This window comes from Lepus europaeus, chromosome 13, assembly GCF_033115175.1.
Source record: "Lepus europaeus isolate LE1 chromosome 13, mLepTim1.pri, whole genome shotgun sequence".
Taxonomy (NCBI): Eukaryota; Metazoa; Chordata; class Mammalia; order Lagomorpha; family Leporidae; genus Lepus; species Lepus europaeus.
Genome location: NC_084839.1, coordinates 7,262,970 through 7,285,135, shown reverse-complemented (window position 1 = coordinate 7,285,135; position 22,166 = coordinate 7,262,970). Strand labels below are relative to the sequence as shown.

General features: G+C 58.8%; 1 protein-coding gene across 5 annotated transcripts in view; it reads right to left on the bottom strand.

Moving 5' to 3' along the window:
* Positions 1–22,166, bottom strand: part of ASAP2 (ArfGAP with SH3 domain, ankyrin repeat and PH domain 2) — a 171,456-nt gene that overhangs the window by 83,793 nt on the left and 65,497 nt on the right. For all 5 annotated transcript variants that reach the window (XM_062208926.1, XM_062208928.1, XM_062208930.1 and 2 more), the window contains exon 3: positions 13,223–13,368. In XM_062208926.1, coding sequence (XP_062064910.1) covers positions 13,223–13,368 — 146 coding nt within the window. The remainder of the gene's footprint in view (positions 1–13,222; positions 13,369–22,166) is intronic.

The following is a 22,166-nucleotide window of genomic DNA, read 5'->3' as shown; positions in this document are numbered from 1 at the left end:
GTCTCTCTCTCTCTCTGTCATTCTTCCTTTCAAATAAATAACTAAATAACTTCTTCATTTTTTAAAAAAAAAAAGATTTATTCATTTATTTGAAATTAAAATGACAGAGAGAGGGAGAGAGAAAAAGAGAGAGAGAGGGAGGGAGGGGGGAAGGGAGAGGGCGATGAAGAGAGAGAGAGAGAGAGAGAGAGAGAGAGATGGAATCTTCCATCCACCAGTTCATTCCCCAGATGGCCACAACATCCAGGACCGGCCCATGCTGAAGCCAGCAGCCAAGAGTTTCATGCAGGTCTCCCACGTGGGTGGCAGGGGTCTAAGGACTTGGACCATCTTCTGCTGTTTTTCTCAGGCCATCAGCAGGGAGCTGGATCAGAAGCAGAACAGGGGCCAGCGCTGTGGTGTAGCAGGTAAAGCCGCCGCCTACAGTGCTGGCATCCCATATGGGCACTGGTTCAAGTCCTGGCTGCTCCACTTCTGATCCAGCCTGGGAAAGCAGTAGAAGATGGCCCAAGTCCTTGGGCCCCTGCACCTGCATGGGAGACCAAGAAGAAGCTCCTGGCTCCTGGCTTTGGATCAGCGCAGCTCTGGCCATTGTGACCAGTTGGGGAGTGAACCAGCGGATGGGAAGACCCCTCTCTCTCTCTGCCTCTCCTCTCTGTGTGTAACTCTTTCAAACAAATAAATAAATTAAAAAAAAAAAAAAAAAGTGGAGCAGCTGCGACAGGAATCAGCGCCCATGTACTATGCCACAATACTGATCCCCAACTAAATACATCTTTTAAATATACATATATATTTATACCCATAGAATTTCTTAGAGAAACTGTTACAAATATAAATTGCATCGCCATCAACGGCTTCACTGAGCAAACGTCAGTCCTCCGGGACTTCGCCGTGTGGGCCTTCTCCCCCCTGCTCTGTGTGCGACACCTGCACACAGGGGACCTACTCGGGACACTGAAGCAGACATCTCTGCTTGGGCCACAGAAGAGGCGCACGGGGGCCCACACACTCTGGCTGGGCAGGTGCACCCACAGCCCACGGGAGGCAGGCTCTGTGTCTGTCTCCCTCCCCTCACTGTGTGTGTCCTCCCCCCGGCCCAAGAGACAAAATCCGCAGCCAAGAGGTGACTGCACGTCCCTCGTGTTCAGCCAGCCCAGCCTCAGTTTACCAGTAGTGAAATGCTTTCGATCTGTGGGAGGAATTAAATCATCTCCGGTTAACCCAACCACAACATCGCCCGTGGCACCGGGCAAGCACTGGGCTTTCTCTGAGTTACTCTGCACAAGCATATTACATAAAACACCTTTCTGCAACGGCAAGTGCAACCCAAATGCAAATTACCCCTCTTAAGTGCTGCAATTTTTAAGCGTGACGACGCTCCCTCTTTTTCCTCTCTCTTCCTTTCTTCCTAAGCTGACTTGGACCCGTCTGACAAGGTGGGTCAGGGCAGGGTGCGGTGTCTCAACACAGGCGGGATTAAAGCAATGCGGTCAGTGTAGCAGGGGAGCGGGGGCCAAGGGCAGGACTCTGGTGCCAAACGCCACAGCTGGTCAGCAAGCAGAGACAAGGAGAGAGAGGCAGCGGCCCGAAGAGTTGTCTTCTCGCTTCGCTCTTCCCAGTTATTTTTATTTGGTCTTAAAATCTCTGCCTCTGAATCTGTGGCTTTCCCCACTCCCCTGCGGTTCAGCAGGCCCTGGTCACCAGCTCTGACCGGAGCCAACCTCACCACAAGCACACCCCCGCCCCTCCATGCAGCCCACGCCAGGGGCCCTCGGCAGGCACTGCTCTCCCTCTGTGGAGGGAGGGAGTGGTTCTGCTTGGCCAGATGACCCAGCAGGGAGGGACCCACACAGAAGCCCCAGCCTAGGCAGGGCTCTCGGGTCAGAGCAGCACCAGGACCCGCCTCAGAGTCTGCGGAAAACAGGTCTTCCCAGGGCCCTGCCCCCAAACCCTGAGCAAGTCCAGGCGTTTTAGGAAATAATTCCAGCTCTTTCTGCAAAAGACCGTTCTGTCCCTTGTCTCTACATGACCTAAAACATGACCGAAGACTCGCACCTGAATCCTGCCAGTGCCATCGAGCTTACTTTATGTATTAGAAAGGCAGAGTGACAGAGAGACAGACAGACCTTCCGTCTGCTGGTTCACTCCCCAGATGGCCACAGTGGCCAGGGCTGGGCCAGGCTGAAGCCAGGAGCTCCATCTGGGGCTCCCATGTGGGTGCAGGGGCCGTGCCCTTGGGCCATCTGCTGCTGCTTCCCCAGGTGCGCTAGCAGGGAGCTGGGTCCAAAGCAGGGCACCAGGACTTGAACCAGCGCTCCAGTACGGGACGCTGGCATTGCAGATGAAAGCTTAGCTTTCTAACCACAACTCTGCCCCTCATTTATTTTAATATGCCCAACATATAAGAAACTCCAGCAGTAGAAACGACAGCACCTTGAGTCTGGGTTTTTTTTGTTTTTGTTTTTGTTTTTGTTTTTTTCTTATCTTTTCAAGTACAGCAAATGTGCTCAACCACAAAGCCAAAGAGAAAAGTGTAAGGCTTCTCAGACAGACACCCCAGCGTGCACCCTTGCAGAGGCCATGCAGCACGCCCTGGCCGAGCACAGAGAGCTGCAAGCCAGCCTCCCCACCACTGTCTCAGTTAAGGGCGTTCGGAGAGGCTGCAGTGTTCGCAAGAACATGCATGCATGGAACAGCTGCCCGGTGCTCGAAGTGCCCGGTCACCTCCAGGAGTGGGAGTGCGAGGCCCAGGGCGTCGTGGGTGTCAGGTGGGGCTGCTGGGCTGTCAGCGTGGCAGGTGAGGCTCCCACCGGCGCCCCGGCTCACTGCTACTTCACGTTCAAACTGACTCAGCTGCACGAGGAGCGTTCCATGAGCTCACAGGCAGCTGGCGCCTTACCACAGACCGCAAAGCACACACGGGCCAGCTCAATGCAGCCTGCAGCACCAGGTTCAAGTCCTGGCTGCTCCACTTCCAATCCAGCTCCCTGCTAATGCACCTGGGAGAGCAGTGGAGGATGGCCCAAGTCCTTGGGCCCCTGCACCTACGTGGGAGACCTGGAGGAGGCTCCTGGCTTCAGCCTGCTCCAGACCTGGCTGTTGTGGCCATTTGGGGAGTGAACCACCATCACCCCAAGTCCTCCTCCTCCCCCTCAGCCCTGCCCCCAGCACCTCACCCCCAGTCCTCCTCGTGCCCCTGCAGCCCTGCCCCAGCACCTCACCCCTGTCCGTAGTCCCCTGGCAGCCACGGACCCACTCCTGTCCCCATCGAACGGTCTGCGTTCTGCAGGACTTTCTGTACAAGGACTCACACAATCTGTGCTTCTCTGGCTTCTCCATAGCCATCTCTGGACAGAGCCCCGCCCACACTGCTGCCTGGGTCACCGCGTCACAGCCTTTCCACGGTGCGTCTACCCGGCACCACGGCCGCACCTGTGAGTGGTCCCCAGTGTGGGTGAGAAGCGGATACCACACGTAAAGATGCCCTGACCATTCGTGCAGTGAGGACTCCTCCGGAGAGCGGTCAGGAGGCCTGACGGGGGGGCACCTGAACAGCCCGGGAGCGAGGCGGGAGCCGGGGAGGAGCCCCGGGAACAGTGCTCTCGGCACACATTGGTGCGGGGCCAAGGAGCGGTTTTCCGTGTTCCTCCCACAGGCTGGGCATCCAGGCAGAAAACCCCAGCGACGCAGGGGCGCCAGGAGAAGCGGCCTGGAGAAGCCGCCACGGCACCTGGTCCTCAGGGCCACTCTGAGACGGAGGCTCTGTCTCCCCTGTTTACAGAAGGGGAGCTTACGTCATGCGTGTTCCCCGAAGCCAGGCAGCGCCGAAGGAGCAGCGCTGGGCTCAGCGCTCTGAAGCCACAGCCTCCCTCTGGCTTTCTTACCAAACACAGCTGAACCTCAAGGCCCCCTCACGGGCGGGAGGCGAGTGCTTGGTGTGAGCTCAGAATCCGATGCTGGGATGGGGTAACCGCTGCTACCCCGGGGCTGCCCCGAGATCTCCTTCCACTCCCCCACAGCACACAGCAGCGCTCCGGACACGCACAAGGCACTTGAAAACAGAAGGCCCGGCTGGGGTAGGGGTGCAGGCTAAGCCACCCTGCCGTGGCATCCCTATCCTATGGTGCCGGCACACGTGCCAGCCGCCCCACTTCCGCTCCAGCTCCCTGCTAATGGCCCACAAGGGCAGCAGGAGGCAGACCAGTGCATGGGTCCCGACACCCACAGCAGGACAAGGAAGAGTTTGGGATTCCTGGCTTCGGCCTGGCCCAGCCCCGACTGTTGTGGCCGTTTGGGGAGTGAACCAGCGGACAGAAGATCTCTCCATGTCTTTCCCTCTGTCTCTTTGTCACTGTCTTTCAAATAAGCAAGTCTTAAAAAATAAAGCAGAAGGCCGGCGCCGCGGCTCACTAGGCTAATCCTTCGCCTGCGGCGCCGGCACCCTGGGTTCTAGTCCCAGTTGGGGCGCCGGATTCTGTCCCGGTTGCTCCTCTTCCAGGCCAGCTCTCTGCTGTGGCCTGGGAAGGCAGTGGAGGATGGCCCAGGTCCTTGGGCCCCGCACTCGCATGGGAGACCAGGAGAAGCACCTGGCAGTGCACCGGCTGTAGTGGCTATTTAGGGGCTGAACCAACAGAGGGAAGACCTTTCTCTCTGTCTCTCTCTCTCTCTCACTGTCTAACTCTGCCTGTCAAAAAAAAAAAAGAAAAGAAAACCACCTAGGTCACTTTTGTTTTTGGTGTAAGAAAGGCCCCTGCCTATCAGCAGTGCTGCCTTAAAGTCTACCACACACGTGTGCACACCACACACACAGCACACACATGCACCCTCTCACAGAGGGCCCTGGTGAACACATGCATGCAATTGGCCCAGGGCCGCTCTGGTGTTTCCTTAATTAAAAAAAGAGCGGGGAGCCCACACCGATCTTAACACAAAGTGAAAGATCAAAAGCCATCAGCTGCCAGAAGACGGCGGGGAACCGCTGACCGGTTTCTGTTCGCTGCTGCTTCTCGAGCAGTCTCACTGCTTCCATCTCACTGGTTCTTAGATTCTTAGCTCCGCCCCTCCCCTACTAGAACAAACGAAAGGACGTGCACCCCAGCCGGCTCGCGAAGACCACCCTGAAAACCCGGTGCTGGGGATGCTAAAGTGGTTAGACCAAAAGCACTTTCTGAAAGACGGCCTCCTAGAGGCCAAGGTTGGAAAACCTTTGCGCTGGCCTCCGGCACTCCGGCTCCACTTCCCCGGGGGTGAGGCAGGACACGGGAGCACTTCCTGGAAATACAAATTTGTGATTCCATCCCAGAGCTCTGGGATCTGAAACTCCCGGGGGAGGAGCCCGACAAGGTGTGTCCACGTGATGCTGACGTCTCAGGTGCTTCTGTGGGTGCGGCGTGGGGGCTGTGATACTGCATTGTTGACAAGTCGCGGGTGCTGCTGACCTGGGGACCATGCTCTGGGGACCCCGGCCTCTGGCAGCTTCTGGAGCTCCAATGCACCTGGCCATCCCGTGGATCTGGGGGTGCACAGCTGGGGTGCAGACATAGCACACGCTGCCCAAGAACTCTGCACCCAGCACCGGCACAGCCAGGTCCTGGATGTTACCAGATGAACACGCAGCTGAAAACTGAAAGATGGGGCACATTCACCCAGAAGCCGGGCCCCTGTGTGTATTTGTACAGATTCCCCGACACCCCCTCGGAGACACAGTGCGTCCACAGCGGGAGACAGTCATAGGGCCCCGGCTCGCAGCCCCTGCTGCCGCCACCAGCCTCTGCCAGCTCAGCTCCTCCTCTGGAGCCCAGAAACAGGCCCTTCCCTGCCATCATCAACCTGGAACTCTGAACACCTGTCGTCTCTACCCTCCCCTGTCTTCTGCCCTTACAGAAAGCCACGCCCCCACAGCCAGGACGCAGACAGCACCACCCACGGCCCTGCGCCCCTCCCTCTTACTCACGCCCCCTACTCGAGCCTCCCCACATTCTCACATTGGTCCATGAAGCTTTCAGCTCCCTCCGTCAGGGCAGCTGTCCCTTTAAAAGCCAGCAAGAGAGAAAGCAGGCCCGTTCTCCGCGTGTGCAGGTGGGCTCCGGGACACTTGGCGGCAGACCCGGGTTGCCCCTGTCCACCCCAGGGCAGCCTTGGGGCTCCGGGAGCTGTCGCAGGCAGCACAGCACTCCCTGCACGTATCCTGCCCAGGGCGTGGGCAGCCCCTGGCAGGCCCAGGCCTCCTCTCGGAGCCCCTCCCTCTCCTCTGCACCACCTCTGACCCCTGCAAGCTGATGGGCCACGCAGCAGACAATGACGGACATACGGCAGCACTGCCCCTCCCCCAGCCTCCGGAACAGCGTCAGTGCAAAATTTAAACAAGTTAATCAGGTGGCAGGGCCGCAGCGGGGACTCGGGACCACAGTGGGGGACACGGAGTCCCACGTCCCCGCCATCGGCCTTCTGCCCTCACTGTTCCCATCCAACCCACAACGATGCGCTTGCACTTTTGACCGGGCCCTGGTGAGAACAGGAAGCGGTTTTCAGCGCTGGTCCTGCCTCAGAGCAGGAATTTCCAAGCCTAAATGAGGCCGCGGGGGAGCCTGAGCGGGGAGGGCCCCCAGGGGTGCCCAGCAGAGGTCTGTCCAGTACTCGAACCCCCTAGAGAGGCCCACAAGCCCCCCACTCAGAGGCTGTGGGCTCCAGCGCACGAGCAAGCCGAGCTGAGCGCAGTCTGGCTGTGCAGCTCAAGGCACAGAAACACGGGCCGGGCGGTGCACACCAGCACGGGGCAGCGGACAGAGGACACCAGGCGGCAGAGGCTGGAGACAGACACGGGGACGAGCCCGCAGCCCACAGGCCACGGCGGCCTCGCAGAGCTCAGGCGTGTGTGCCAAAACCACATGTAGCCTTCCTTCCAGACAGGGAGGCGGCGGCTCCTGGTTACAAGACAGAACGTAAGACCGAAACCACAGGGTCCTGCAGCGAGAGGCTGGAAGCCCGGAAGTCGAGGGACGCACCGAGCTCGGGGGACTCTGAGGTCTGCACGAGAAGTGAGGAGCCGGCTCTGTGCACACGGAGGTCCAGCTCACGTGCAGGGGCAAGAGTACTCTGCCCATCACCCACGCAGCCAAGAGTACCCTGCACCATCACCCATGCAGCCAAGAGTACCCTGCACCATCACGTACACAGCTAAGAGTACCCTGCACTATCACCCACACAACTGAGAGTACCCTGCACCATCACCCACACAGCCGAGTACCCTGCACCATCACCCACACAGCTGGGTACCCTGCACCACCACCCACACAGCTGAGTACCCTGTACCATCACCCACACAGCCGGGTACTCTGCACCATCACCTACACGCTGGGTACTCTGCACCATCACCCACACAGCCAGGTACCCTGCACCATCACCCACACAGCCAGGTACTCTGCACCATCACCCACACAGCCGGGTACTCTGCACCATCACCCACACAGCCGTACTCTGCACCGTCACCCACACGCTGGGTACCCTGCACCATCACCCACACAGCCGGGTACTCTGTACCATCACCCACACAGCCGGGTACTCTGCACCATCACCCACACAGCCGGGTACCCTGCACCATCACCCACACAGCCGGGTACTCTGTACCATCACCCACACAGCCGGGTACTCTGCACCATCACCTACACGCTGGGTACTCTGCACCATCACCCACACGCTGGGTACCCTGCACCATCACCCACACAGCCGGGCACTCTGCACCGTCACCCACACGCTGGGTACCCTGCACCATCACCCACACAGCCGGGTACCCTGCACCATCACCCACACAGCCAGGTACTTTGCACCATCACCTACACTCTGGGTACACTGCACCGTCACCCACACGCTGGGTACACTGCACCCACACAGCCGGGTTCAGTGCCCCACAGCCAGGTACTCTGCACTATCACCCCCATAGCCGGGTACCCGGCACCATCACCCCCACAGCTGGGTACTCTGCACTGTCACCTACACACCGGGTACTCTGCACTGTCACCCACACAGCTGGGTACTCTGCACTACCACCCACACAGCCGTACTCTGCACCGTCACCCACACGCTGGGTACTCTGCACCGTCACCCACACAGCCGAGTACCCTGCACCGTCACCCACACAGCCGGGTACTCTGCACTACCACCCACACAGCCGTACTCTGCACCATCACCCACACAGCCGTACTCTGCACCGTCACCCACACAGCCGGGTACTCTGCACCATCACCTACACAGCTGGGTATTCTGCACCATCACCTACACAGCTGGGTATTCTGCACCATCACCCACACAGCTGGGTACTCTGTACCATCACCCCCATAGCCGGGTACTCTGCACTACCACCCACACAGCCGTACTCTGCACCGTCACCCACACACCGGGTACTCTGCACCATCACCCACACACCAGGTACCCGGCACCGTCACCCACACAGCCGGGTACTCTGCACTACCACCCACACAGCTGTACTCTGCACTGTCACCCACACACCGGGTACTCTGCACCGTCACCCACACACCGGGTACCCGGCACCGTCACCCACACACTGGGTGAGGTGCCCTCCACCAGGCACAGCTGTGTGAGCTTCAAGGTTGGACCTCGCTTGTCCCCTGCCCCTGGCTGTCACGTCTTTTAACTCACAGTGACCTCCGTGCTCGCCTCCTGCCGGCACTCTCAGGTTCCTCTTTCAAACTGGCTGGACTGAAATTCCACGCGTGGGCCTGGCATGGCGGTGCCATCGCCAGCTTCGGCTCGGCACGGCTGGCCGCGGCTTGCACAGCACAGCCACCTTGTCCTGCCGATCGCCGACGTCAGAGTCTGCCTGCGTGTCGCTAACCACTCAGCCTCTCGTGAAACTGTCAGTGCACAGAAGGCGCCCCGGGGAAATCGTACTCTCCCATCCCTCTGGGACAGGAAAGAGCCAGAGATGGGCTGAGCTCAGGACCCGGTGAACCGCACCCGTGTGTCATTTGCAGCGCTGGCTTCCTTTCCCGCTGTTCCGCGGACCTCACGTCTGAAGGCGAGGATCTCGCCCGGGCGTCAGAGGCGCTGGGCTAGGAGCCGTCTCTCAGCCTGCAGGTGCGGGAACGGCACCTGGGCCACAGGGAACTGGAATGTGCCTCAAACGCCCGGGGAAAGCACGAGCCGGGCTTTGGAAACGTGAGCTGGGACAGATGTGGCCAAAAATAGGAACCAGAATGGTAAACGAAAGACCAAAAAAGGAGAATTCCCACATAGCCAGCTGATTCTGCCACGGCTTCTCAGAAGCCACCCGGGGCTGTGCGGCGGCCACATGGGCACCAGCCTGGGAAAGCCTGCTGAGTGCCAATTCAGGCTCAGATCAGAGACTTCCCTTCCCCTGACCTTTGCCAGGAAGCGGATCTACGATCCCAGCTCCAGGGAGCAAAAGCAGCGCACTTGCACGCAGAGCTGTTGCCATGGCAACACCGGACATCCCCTCGGCGCCGGGTATCTAATTCACAGAAGGGTTCATGCCTACAGGTGCCCTGTGTGATGGGCCCGGCCTCGGCTCCTGGACAAAGCCAGGCCCCGGGCTGCCTCCGGGGCCCTCCAGAGTGCACTTCCACAACACCTGACTTGTGTTCAGCGTTTCTCCCCCAAGCAGTTGGCGAGAGGCCTTGAAGGCCCCGGCAGGCCGCGCACTGCGTGCACCCTACGCCCTGCATAGGTGGGGAGGCGCGTACGACACTGCGGGTGCCGGCCCTTCCTCCCTGCAGGTCTGCAATGACCTCTGAGGCATTGAGGGTGGCAAAGCCGCAGGCTGACAAGTGACGCGCCCGTCCTCACGTCCAGGCCCTGCCCTGCTTCTGCAGAGAATGTTTTACGGCGGCGGGAGCGGCTGCTCTGACGTGGCTGCGTGTCTGCCCACGTGGCCATCAGCGCAGGCTGGCTGGCTCCTGGGAGCTGCAGGCCTGGAGGCACACACCCAAAGCCACTGGGGACTCCGGGCCTGCCCGCCCAGGGAGCTATTAGCTCGTTAAACCATCCAGGCCTCTGCTATCTAATCTCTAAAGGGGAGATAACCCTGAACCACCTCATAGGATTGTCGCAAGGACTAAGCAGCTAAACTGTGTAAAAGCAATCAGATGGCTACACTGTAGACAGAAACCAGGTCCGAGGTCATGTTTTACAGCTGAGCAAGGGGGCGCTGCCTAGGGGTGGAGGCACAGAGCCCTGGCGCCCCACCTCCACCTGGGCCTCACTCCTGCGAGGTCAGGCTGCTGTGAATCCCCCCACCCCACCCCACCCCGCCTTTTCACGTCTGGTTTTCCTGTGCTGGGTCCTGGTCCTTTCTAGGTTCTGGTTTTCTTAGCCTCCTCTTCATTTTGCTAACAAGCATCCTTTAGGAGTTTCAGAGACAGGACGCGTGCCAGCAAAGCCTCGGGGGCGTCACAGATGCCTCCCCTCCCCTCTCCCACCTAGCTGCTGGGGTGGGGTTCCAGCTACTGTCCCCAGGATTTTGAGGTCCAATGCCATTCTGATTCTGAATCCTCTGGGAGTGTCTAAAGCCTCTTGCAACTTCACACCGAGCTGCCGTGGGGTGGGCCTTTTCCCTGCTGTGCCGGCCAGGTGAGGCCCCCAGTCTACAGGCGGGGAACCTTCAGCCTTAAACATCGTCCTTTGCAGTGTTGCACTGATGATAGCCCATCATTTACAACTTTTTGTAAAAAGTACTGAGCGAGAGAGAGAAACGCTCCTACCCACTGGTTCGCTTCCCAAATGCCCACCTGGGCCCTTGGCTGGGGCTGACGAAAACTGCTGGGCACTCAATCCAGGTCTCCAGCGTGGGTCACAGAGGCCCAGCCTCTCGAGCCATCCCCACTGCATGCCAGGATCTGCATGAGCAGGGAGCTGGGGTCAGGAGCCGGAACTGGGATCCAACTCTGTCCACTGTGCACTTCTGTCTCTTGTCTCCTGGGCCACTCTCCGAGGGGCTGCTCCTGCTCCACCTCTTCTCTCTGGATGTTCATCATCAAACTCCCTACGCTGCCAGTCCCCCTGCCCCTCCAGCAGGCTCCACGCCAGCCCCCGCCTCTCGGAGAAGTCCCTTGCAGGGTCTCTAACATTCACTGCTTTCTGCACTGTCCAGCTTCCTCTTTCACTGCCTTCGTCCCTCCCTCTCGATGGCAAAGGAGACGGGGGCCCTGGAAGCTCCGTGGCTGCCCTGTGTGTGTGCAAGGCCGTGAGACCAGGCAACACGATGACCCCACGCCCTGTCGGCTTCCACAGCTACACCCTGGGAGCCTGCAGTCCCAACAGCCTTTCTGAGGTCTATCCACCTTACCTATCTGCCTGTCTGCAAGGCTAGAACAGCCGGCCAGGAGCTCCATCCCTGTCTCTCACATGGATGGCAGGGGCTCAAAGACTCGGGCCATCTTCTGCTGCTTCCCAGGTGCGTTAGCAGGGAGTGGGATGGGAAGCAGAGCAGCCGGGACTCAAACAGGCGCTCTGATGGACGCCAGTGTTGCAAGCAGCTGCGTCACATGCCGCACCCCAACACCGGCCCCTCAGACTCAGTAGTTTGTTTTTAAATGCTCCCCTGCTTTCTGACTCAATAGTGAGGCCCCCGGTGCGTGTCTGCCAGCATGGGGTGGGGTGAGAGCGTGGCTGTGCCGCACGCAGCCTCGGCCCTGTTTGGGACGGTGTCCCAGGGTGGTGACCTCCAGCCAAGCCCCAGGGGAGACTTCAGATTCCTCCCAGGACCAACGCTAAGCACAGCGGCAGCTTTTTCAGACGGGGAGGGGGCCAGAGCTGGGATGATCTCGGCCTCGCCCTCCCCGGGGCTAGCTCGTCCCTGGGAGTCCCCGTTTCTGTCTGCAGAGGCCTCCCTGCAGACCCACCGTCGCCACCAGCCAAGGCTCACGAGCAGTGTTTCCCTCACCCTGAGCTCGCTGAGAGCAGACAGGGAAAAGTCACTGCTGACGGCGCCCTACACACAGCGGCCCTGAGCCCTCACCCACGGCTTCTGTGACCTTGAGGAGAGCTGGGGAGGAGACAACAAAGAGATCCTGGGGCCAGCGCTGGGGCGCAGTGGGCTAAGCCTCCACCTGCGGCGCCAGCCTCCCATGTGGGCGCCAGCTTCTGTCCCGGCTGCTCCTCTTCTGATCCAGCTCCCTGCTAATGCGCCTGGGAAAGCAGCAGAAGATGGCCCAAGTGCTTGGGCCCCTGCACCCACATGGGAGACCTGGAAGAAGCTCCTGGCTTCGGTCTGGCCCAGCTCCAGCTGTTACAGCCGTTTGGGGAGTGAACCAGCGGATGGAAGACCTCTCTCTCTCTCTGTCTCTCACTGTCTGTAACTCGACCTCTCAATAAGTAAATAAAATCTTAAAAAAGAAAGAAAGAGATGCTGGGCCACCATATGGGCAGGCCATATGCAAGCAGGTTATAGGTCACATGTGGGCAGGTCATAGGTCACACGCCACACACGGGCAAGCCACACACGGGCAGGCCACAGGTCACACACCACATACAGGCAGGCCACACGTGGGCAGGCCACACGTGGGCAGGTCACAGGTCACACACGGGCAGGCCACACGTGGGCAGGTTACAGGCGGGCAGGTCACACATGAGGGCAGGCCACATGCAGCCTGGCCACACGCAGCCCCCTCAGGCCGCCCGCTCCATCAGAATTCTGTTCCCACAGCCAGGACAGCACGGAGCCGCCAAGCACCAGACTCACTACGCGCAACCTCACGGAGCACGCCCGACGCGCACACGCACGCAGACCCCCTCCGCGCCCGCTGCTCACCCCCGCCCTCCCTCCCAGCCCTGCTTTTTCTGGGCTCTGTGTCTGGGAGCATAAAAGACGTTGAAATGCTATGGTAATGTCTGTGCTTTGATTACAGGGTATCTTGCTGTGTGCGACATGTCTGAACCGTATTTATTAAATATTGTTAGAAGTCTGAATGCCTGCTATAATTACCAGAAACAAAGACTCGAAGCCACCGCACATGGGGGCTGGAGGCCCTTGGGAAGATGAATGAACTCAGCCCTTCTGCCCCACGGCGCTCTGGAAAGTCCTGGGGAGCAGCACTCACCGTTCTCAACGTTACCCCAAACTGACCCAATGTGTACAGAAAACGCAATTCCTTCAGGTCCCTGAGCCACGGAGCAAACTCCCAGTGCACCCAACAAACCGTAACCACGGCCCAGCGGCCCAGCTCCAGCGCCCACGCCCACTCACCAGGTTCTTGAAAAGCGCCGTCAGCTCCTTGGTGAACACGGAGAACTTGAGGAAGGCGCTGCCCAGATCCGGGTCGTCTCTGCACACACAGTTGCCTCCGAACTTCTCCAGCGCCTGGGTGTACTGCTCCTCGCTCTCCACGTGCGCTGCAATGGCCATGCGGTGAGCGTTAGCCACGAGCACGCCGCCCGCGCCCGCCCTCCGGCCAGAACGGCAGCGGGCGCGGGAGAGCCAAAGCTGCCCCGGGACTCTGCTTGCCGCCAGCAGCCTGCCGTGCCGTAGCGGGTGCTGCAGGAGCACAAGCGTGCAGAGCGGGAGGGAGGGGCCCGAAACCCATCAGAGGAGACCGCCAAGGGCACCCCGACCTTTCCACCCCTCCTCGGGCCCCTCCCTGGCCACCAGTCAGCTCTCTTGGAACGCTCCACAAGAGCCGGCCTGCTCCTCCCCAGCTGGAGCTCAGCCTCCCATGGGAAGCCACAACCCTGCAGGCAGGGGAGCGGTAGGGGTCTTTGGAGCCCAGGCTGGGGCAACAAAGGCCAGCCCCGCGCATCCACACCCCTGCTCAGGATGACCCTCTCCACCTGGGCTCCCACTGACTTCAAACGCTCACCCACCCTGCAGGCAGCCTACAGTGACTGCCCCAGACCCTGGGTATCTAGCTTTACACCCCCCTGTCCGGGCACTGAGTCTGTTTATGGAAACTGGCAGGTTAAAGGGTAGTCTGTGCGCTGGAAGCACTTGGAGGAGAGGCGCCGAGATGGACCCAGCCTCACGCACGCTGAAGACAATAAACACATGGGACGAACGGGAAAGGCAAATCCGTCATCCCCCGGCACCATCACCTTCGCCAGCCTCAGTGCCTTAAAGAGTGGAAATGTGGGCCCTGGGCCTCCAGCTCAGAGGTCCCCAATTCCTATCCAGTATCAAAATGACACAGGGATCTTCATCAGACTACAGGAGCTGGGGCCTGACTCAAACAGGAATCGGAGTTAGGGTAGGGACAGAAGCATCTGGTAACTCATTCACGTCCACAGGAAACCAACACAACTTCCATCTGCACAAACTCCTGCTTCCTACACCATCATTGTTTGAACCAGAAACCTAACGAGCACTTTGCAGACACGACGGGGCAGGCAGACACGCAGGGTGCACATGGACCTGAATGACAGGATGGCCCCAGTGCTGTGGCTTCCTCACTGGCACCCAAGAGCCCTGCTGTCCCCCACCCCCACCCCTTCCTCGGGGAAATAAGCAGTCACCAATGCCAGGGCCTGCGCTGGGCCCCACAGGCCAGCCTGCAACCACGAAATCCCGCACAGCTATCAGCTAGGGAAGCCGACATGCAGTGGCCACTGGTGTCTTAGAGGAGTCTGGTGTAGATGCAGCCAGCACAAAGGAAAATTAATGTCACCGTTCACAGGAGCAGAGAGCTCCAGATACATTCAAAGTGTTCCTGAGACCACAGTCAGCCAAATAAACGTGTGCACACGCACACAGAGAACTCTTGAGGCACAGGTGCAATGGCGGAGGGAGCTCTCAGAAGGCGTGGATTCCAGTCCTGCACCTGCCGTGTGCACCTGTGTGGCTGGGGAAGCCACAGTGACTGTGTCTGGGCTACTGCACCAGCGACACAAAGGGTACAGAGCTGCTGTGAGCCATTTACGAGCTCAGGGTAAGAATCAACGGAGGGGCCAGTGCTGTGGTGTAGCAGGTAAAGCTGCCGCCTGCAGTGCCAGCATCCCACATGGGCACCAGTTTGAGTCCCGGCTGCTCCACTTCTGATCCCACTCTATGCAATAGACTGGGAAAGCAATGGAAGATGGCCCAAGTCCTTGGGCCCCTTCTGTGGGAGACCCGGAAGATCCTGGCTCCTGGTTTTAGATCGGTGCAGCTCCAGCCGTTATAGCCATCTGGAGAATGAACCAGGGGATATAGGACCTCTCTCTCTCTCTCTCTCTCTCTCTCTCTGTAACTCTACCTTTCAAATAAATAAATAAAATCTTTTTTTAAAAAAAAAAAAAAGCATCAACGAAGCAGACCAGCATTGCACCACAGCAGGCAAAGCTGGCACCTGTCACTCCAACATCCCACGTCACACTGCCGGTTCAAATCCCAGCTGCTCTGCTTCCGATCCAGCTCCCTGCTAATGCGCCTGGGAGAGCAGCAGAAGACGGCCCGAGTGCTCTGGCCCCTGCCACCCTCTGGGAGACCGGGATGGGGCTCCGGGCTCCTGGCTCCTGGCTTTGGCCTGGCCCAGCCCCGGCTGCTGTGGCCATTTAGGGAGCAAACCAGTGAATGGAAGCTCTCTCTCTCCTTCTGTTTGCTACCCTGTCATTCAAATACATAAGTAAATCTCAAAATCAATCAACCAGTCAATCAACAGAGGACACCTGGCACATACGCACTAGCGTGGGCCATTTTTCTATAGCCCAGACATCGCGATATTTTTTCCGTGTTTCATAAGACGTGGTGCTGGCAGGAGGAGAAGCGACACATCCCGGGAAGCAGCCACACCGTGGCCGAGCTGGGGCCGAGACCCTGTGGGTCCCACGGTCGAGTCCTCTCTAACCACAGATCAGCTGACCCAGAGCAAACGTACTCCAGCCCTAGATGCTCCCCAATTCCATTTCACACTAGATCCCTACTTCCTCCTGCTCGACCTATTTAGTACGCGAGCACACGCGGTCTGCCGCAGGGCAGGTCCTTCCAAACCACTTGCTACTTTTGTGCTCTCTCTGGACTGTGGTGGAGACACAGGCGGCCCAGCGTGGTTTCAGGAAGGAGCCCATGGCCACAGGCGAACGTCGGTCCGTCTGTCTGGCCAGAACTGACAGCCTGCTGCTGGGCGGGGCGCAGAGGAAGGCCAGCCACACCCCCCCGCCTCCTCCCCTATGGGCTGTGGGCTTGCTGGTGACGCTGACGGGAGTCGCTGTGTTGTTGGCGATGTGAACACAGAAGCCCACCAGAGGCAAGTTGAGGAGCCTGCCGGACGCCTCCTGGTGCCTTCAGGGCCTCAAGGCTGCACTGAGCACCCAGCAGAAGGGGCGTGGTCCATGCAGACCAAACTGCCCATTAGGCGGCTTCTAAGTCTTTGGCCCAGTTCAGCCAGCCAGCAGCTGGAGGCGGGTATCACCACCCTGGTGTTCTACTGAGTGACGTGGGGTCAGAGCGGGCACCTGTCAGTCCCAGCTCACACAGGCAGAGGGGAGTGGGGTCCACTCGGTGCCCTCCGTCCATGGTGGGTCCACCAGTGACCAGAGCCCCACATCCCCACAGCCAGAAACAGAGAGAACTCCGGAATCCCCGCTTCTGTCTCCTCAACAGAGCACCTGGTGCAGGTCAGGTTTTCCACTCCACTCTTAAACTTCCCCCCCTTCCACATCTCCCAGGTCAGGCGCCCAGCAGCCTCAGGCACATCGGCAGCCCCACAGCACCGCCAGCATCTCGTGGGCTCTGCTTGAAGTCCTTTGGGCCACTGTGCGCGCTGATGCTCAACCCATCCCAGCTCAGCTCGGTGGGGACCGCTTCAGGCCGGCCCCGCTGGGGTTCTCCTCACCCTGCAAACGCAAGCAAAGCTTCCTGCAAAACCGCTCGCATGGTCTCTGCTTCCTCCTAGGCACCTGGTGCAGGGGCCCCGTGGGCCAAGCAAACCCTCCAGGCACACAGGACAACCAACTGCTCCGCGGGGCCCAAAGTTAGAGACGCTCCTGCCACAAAGTGCTTGAGCGTCCTTGTTTTCCTTTGGCCAAAGGCAACCTTGAAATAAGAGCCTAAAATAAACAGCTTGGGAATAAAGTGGCTGGAACCATCCCGAACCGGTCTATCAGCTTTTAGTCACAGAACGATGACAGCTGTTCATCTGAAAGGAGCTCACTGTCTCTCCTCTCTTGTTCAAACACAGTTTGAACTCTGGTGCTTATTAACGATCCAGATGTAAGTCTCTGACCCTTGGGGCCAGCGCTGTGGCGTAGTAGGTTAAGCATCCGCCTGCAGCACCAGCATCACATAGGGCACTGGGTCAAGTCCCGGCTGCTCCACTTCCAGTCCAGCTCCCTGCTAATGTGCCTGGGAAAGCAGTGGAGGATGGCCCGAGTCCCTGGGATGCTGCACCTGCGTGGGAGACGCAGAAGAAGCTCCTGGCTTTGGATTGGCCCAGCTCCAGCCATTGCGGCCTTTTGGCCATTTCTCCCCCACTCTAAGCCAGCAGTCCCACTCCCAGCCTCACGCACAAGACCCAAAGGTGAACTGAGCGGCCCAGACAGAAAAACCAACCACAGAGCCATAACACGCGCGTGTTCTGAGCTGAGAGGCAAGGACTGGGTCTTGCTGCACACTTCTTGTCTACTTGATTCTGAGATTCTAGAAGCTGACAGCTAAGGAGCCAGTGTAGCGCAGGTGCAGGTTAGGCAACCACTCACAGCACCAGCCCCCCATGTGGGCGCTGGTTCAGGTCCTGGCTGTCTCACTTCCAATCCAGTCCCTGCTAACGTGCCTGGGACAGCAGTGGAGGATGGCCCAAGTGACTGAGCCCCTGCCACCCACGTGGGAGACCTGGAGGGAACGCCTGGCACCAGGCTTCGGGCCTACCCCAGCCCCAGTGGTTAAGGCCATTTGGGGAGCAAATCAGTGGATGGAACATCTCTCTGTGTGTCATTTTGCCTTTCAAATGAATTTTAATTTTTTTCTTTTAAATAAAATGGATATCAAAGAGAAGACACTGTGTAGACGGCTCTGGCAAAACTGGCTCTTTGGATCCAGAAATGACGAGAGGCAGCTGCTCCGCTCCTCCTCACTGGTCAGTGGGCAGACCACTCTGATGGTCAGGGCGGCCACAGCGGGGCAGGAATCAGGCCACCCACACAACTCGCCTCCCGCCTCTTCTACCAGTCGACTCCGGCCCAGCCTCAGGGGCTGCTGGGATGCTGGCGTGGGCCCCCAGGACACGCCCGCTCACGGGAGCTGGCACGGATGCCAGGGAAGGATGCGTGGACCCAGGTGTCGATCACCTGCAAGGTGCCAGGTGACAGGCTGGGCGCTGAAGACTCAGGCACCAAGAAGGGGACATTGACCGTGGTTCCAGGGCCAGGTGGCCTTGCCAGAGAAGCAACAGGAACAGGCAGGTGTCCACCCAGGCAGACGCCGGGGGGGTCCACAGGCTCAAGGGCAGAGAAAAACCATTATGGGCCTTCCACACCGGCCACTGCGTCCTCTCGTCCGAAGCCCGCTGGATGGGACCAAGCCCAGAATCTTCTCCTCACAGACACGGAAGCCACAGTCCAGGGAGGGCGGCCAGGTGCCCAAGGTCACCACAAGGTCATCCAGCTGGCCAGTAGCAGAGCTGGAACTGTTCCTGCATTTACGCATCACAGCGCCACACTAGGCTGAAGGGGGTATTGCAACCTTCCAGTCCGACACACATCAACCCAAACCCCACAGCCAGTGACAAAGGGTGTGTGCGTGCCCCAGCCTGGTTCTGGCCTCATGACCCTCCAACCCCTGCTCCAGGCCATGGAGGCCACTCGGTGGTCAGGCTGGGGAGGAACCATCTGCTGATGCCACATGTTTCAGAGTCAGCTTGGCCAAGAGAGTCTTTAGGAGAGCAGGATGGAGGCCCTGGCCACGGCTTCGAGAGATGCTCAGAGATGCACCTGACTCAACACGGGGACGTTCCACACAACTCAGCGTGAAGGAGACCACGTCCCCTCAAGCTGTCGGCCCTACACGCACCTGGCCTCAGATCCGACCCGGGACACTCGACCTCCTGGGAGAGCAACTTCCAAAGATTATCTCCATTTTTACCCTACGGGCATCCCGTGAGACCCAACTGTTTTCAGAACTTTATTTCCAGAGTCATCCGGATAGACGGCTGAGACAATCTTGTTGTTCACCATTTGGCAGCATGTACCGCCAGTCTTAAAAACTTTCTTTTTTTAATGACTTATTTATTTAATTGAAAAGTCAGAGTTAAAAAGAGAGAGACAGATTGAGATTGAACTTTCTGCTGGTTCACTCCCCAGATGGCCACAACAGCTGGGGCTGGGCCAGGCTGAAGCCAGGAGCCAGGGGCTTCTCCAGGTCTCCCATGTGGGTGCAGGGGACCACACATTTGGGTCATCTTTTGCTGCTTTCCCAGGCCACTAGCAGGGAGCTGGACAGGAGGTGGAGCAGCCAGGACAGGAACTGGCATCCACGTCACAGGCGGCAGCTTCCCCCACTACGCCACCCCCATAAAAACATCTCTGCCATCTGGGAATCCCACTTCCAGGGTCAAGGTCATCGGGGGCGCACATTCACGAAGTGAAACCCAAAGAGCAGCGGCACTGGGGAGCAGTGGGGGAGCAGCTGCGGAGGACGTCTCACCCTGCCGGGTGCCTGGGACCTGGGCCCATGTCTGCTTCCCACTCAGCTCCCTGCCGATGCCCCTGGAGGCACCAGCTGATGGCCCAAGGGCTCGGGTTCCTGCCACCCATGTGGGAAACCGGAATGCAATTTCTGGCTCCTTGCTTTGGCCTAGCCTAGCCCTGGCTGTTGCGAGCACTTGGGGGAGTGAACCAGCAGATGGACCAACTCTGTCTCTCTCTCTTTGTGTCACTCTCTCTTTCAAATAAAATAAATACAACTTACAAGAAGTTTTTAAAAATATATCAAGCCCCAAGCATGTAGAAATGGTTAAATAACAGCTGGCGCCACGGCTCACTAGGCTAATCCTCCGTCTGCAGTGCCAGCACCCTGGGTTCTAGTCCCGGTTGGGGCACTGGATTCTGTCCTGGTTGCCCCGCTTCCAGTCCAGCTCTCTGCTGTGGCCCGGGAGTGCAGTGGAGGATGGCCCAAGTGCTTGGGCCCTGCACCCGCATGGGAGACCAGGAGGAAGCACCTGGCTCCTGGCTTCAGATAGGTGCAGCACTGGCCGTGGTGGCCTTTTGAGGGGTGAACCAACGGAAGGAAGACCTTTCTCTCTGTCTCTCTCTCTCACTGTCTAACTGCCTGTCAGAAAGAAAGAAAGAAAGAAAGAGAGAGAGAGAAAGGGTTAAATAACAATCTGTATCTATAAAATGGAGTATTATGTTGGCTTTTTAAATTGTGATGCAGGAGTAATGCGAGGACAAGCTAAAAACACGAAACTGGGCCGGCACCGTGGCTTAACGGGCTAATCCTCTGCCTTGCGGTGCCAGCACACCGGGTTCTGGTACCGGTTGGGGCGCTGGATTCTATCCCAGTTGCCCCTCTTCCAGGCCAGCTCTCTGCTATGGCCCGGGAAGGCAGTGGAGGACGGCCCAAGTGCTTGGGCCCTGCACCCGCATGGAAGACCAGGAGAAGCACCTGGCTCCTGGCTTCGGATCAGCGTGATGCGCCGGCTGCAGCGGCCACTGGAGGGTGAACCAATGGCAAAAGAGAGGACCTTTGTCTCTCTGTCTCTCACTGTCCACTCTGCCTGTCCAAAAAAAAAAAAAAAAAAAAAAACACGAAACTGGGTGTTCAGTCTTCATTTTGTGACAAGTACAGAGCAGAGAGAGAGGCTGAAAGGAAAAGACATCAAAATGCCAACAGCGGGGTAAAAAGGTCAGGCACTCAATGCACCACGCCCCGCACACCAGGCCGAGTCCTGTCACCACTTATCCTCTCTCTTTAGGAAATTATTCATTTTATCTACTTGAAAAGCAGGGAAATAGAAATCGCCCATCTGTTGAGTTGCTCCCCGAACCCCCACAAGAGCCACAGCCGGGACCGGGTCAGGTGGAGGCCAGAGCGGGAGCCGGGACTCGAACAAACCCAGGCACTCGGATACGGGACGTGTGCACCCCCAGCGGCATCACAGGGTCTGCACAGACGAGGGCGCACACGGCGGGCGTGTCAGGGCAGGGTGCCGTGTGCAGAGTGGGGGCTGGGTGCCCGTGTGCACAGTCGGGGCGGGCCGCGGCCCCCTGCTCACCTGGCTGGGGCCCAGAGAGATGCGGCCAGGCCCACACTCAGCCCTCAAGCTTTTCTGAATCTCCTAAACCCAGCTTCTATCATCTGGAGGAGAAGACAACACAAAGCATTCATTTTTTAGCAGGCGTCAGTTACAATGACTGGGTTATTTCCGCTCCCTCTGCCTGTGCCCATGGAGGATACGGCATCCATCTCTCTCCACCAAACTCTGATGTGAGGAGCTGAGCACGTGGAGCCCCGACCTGGGTGGGGGGGCTCTGGGGAACGCGCTTCCTGCATACGTGCCCTTGGAGCTCCTGGTCCCTCTCCAACCTCAGAACCTGTCCCTTCCTCCACTGTCCCCAACTTCTTGGGCCGGACTCAACTCCAGGGGTGGACGCTTGGCCTGGCAGTTAAAACGCTGGGCGAGACTCCTGCGTGCTCTGTCGAGGCGCCTGGGATCCACACCCGGTCCCCGTTCCCAGCTCCAGCCTCCTGCTAATGTGCACCCCCGGGGGGGCAGCACTGGGTTCCTGCCACCCACATTGGGGCCAGAGTTCCCGGCTTTGGCCCCCAGCCACCCTCAGCCATTGTGAGCTCAGGGAGTGAACCAGTGGATGGAAGATCTCTCTGTTTCTCTCTCTCTCTCTCTCTAACTCAGCCTTCTTTTCAAATAAACAAATCTTGCAAAGAAGAAAGCCTATCACACAGCAATTCCTGAGAAACGTATACGTTTCATAAAACCAAGCCCTGCATTCCTGGAACCAGCTCCCAGGAAGACAAAGATGGAAATCCAGCAATCGGGTGCAAAGACAGCAAGACTAGAAACAGACACTCCCTGGGGGGACCCACGGAGCTTGGTGTCCTTGACCTTGGGAGAGGCAGCAGAGCATGGGCTGCAGGGTCAGGAAAGGGCCAGGCAGTGATGGACTGCAGCCTGGGTCACGGGATTTGGGAGGGGCGCCGGTTCAAGTCCCAGCTGCTCCTCTTCCGATCCAGCTCTCTGCTATGGCCTGGGAAAGCAGTGGAAGATGGC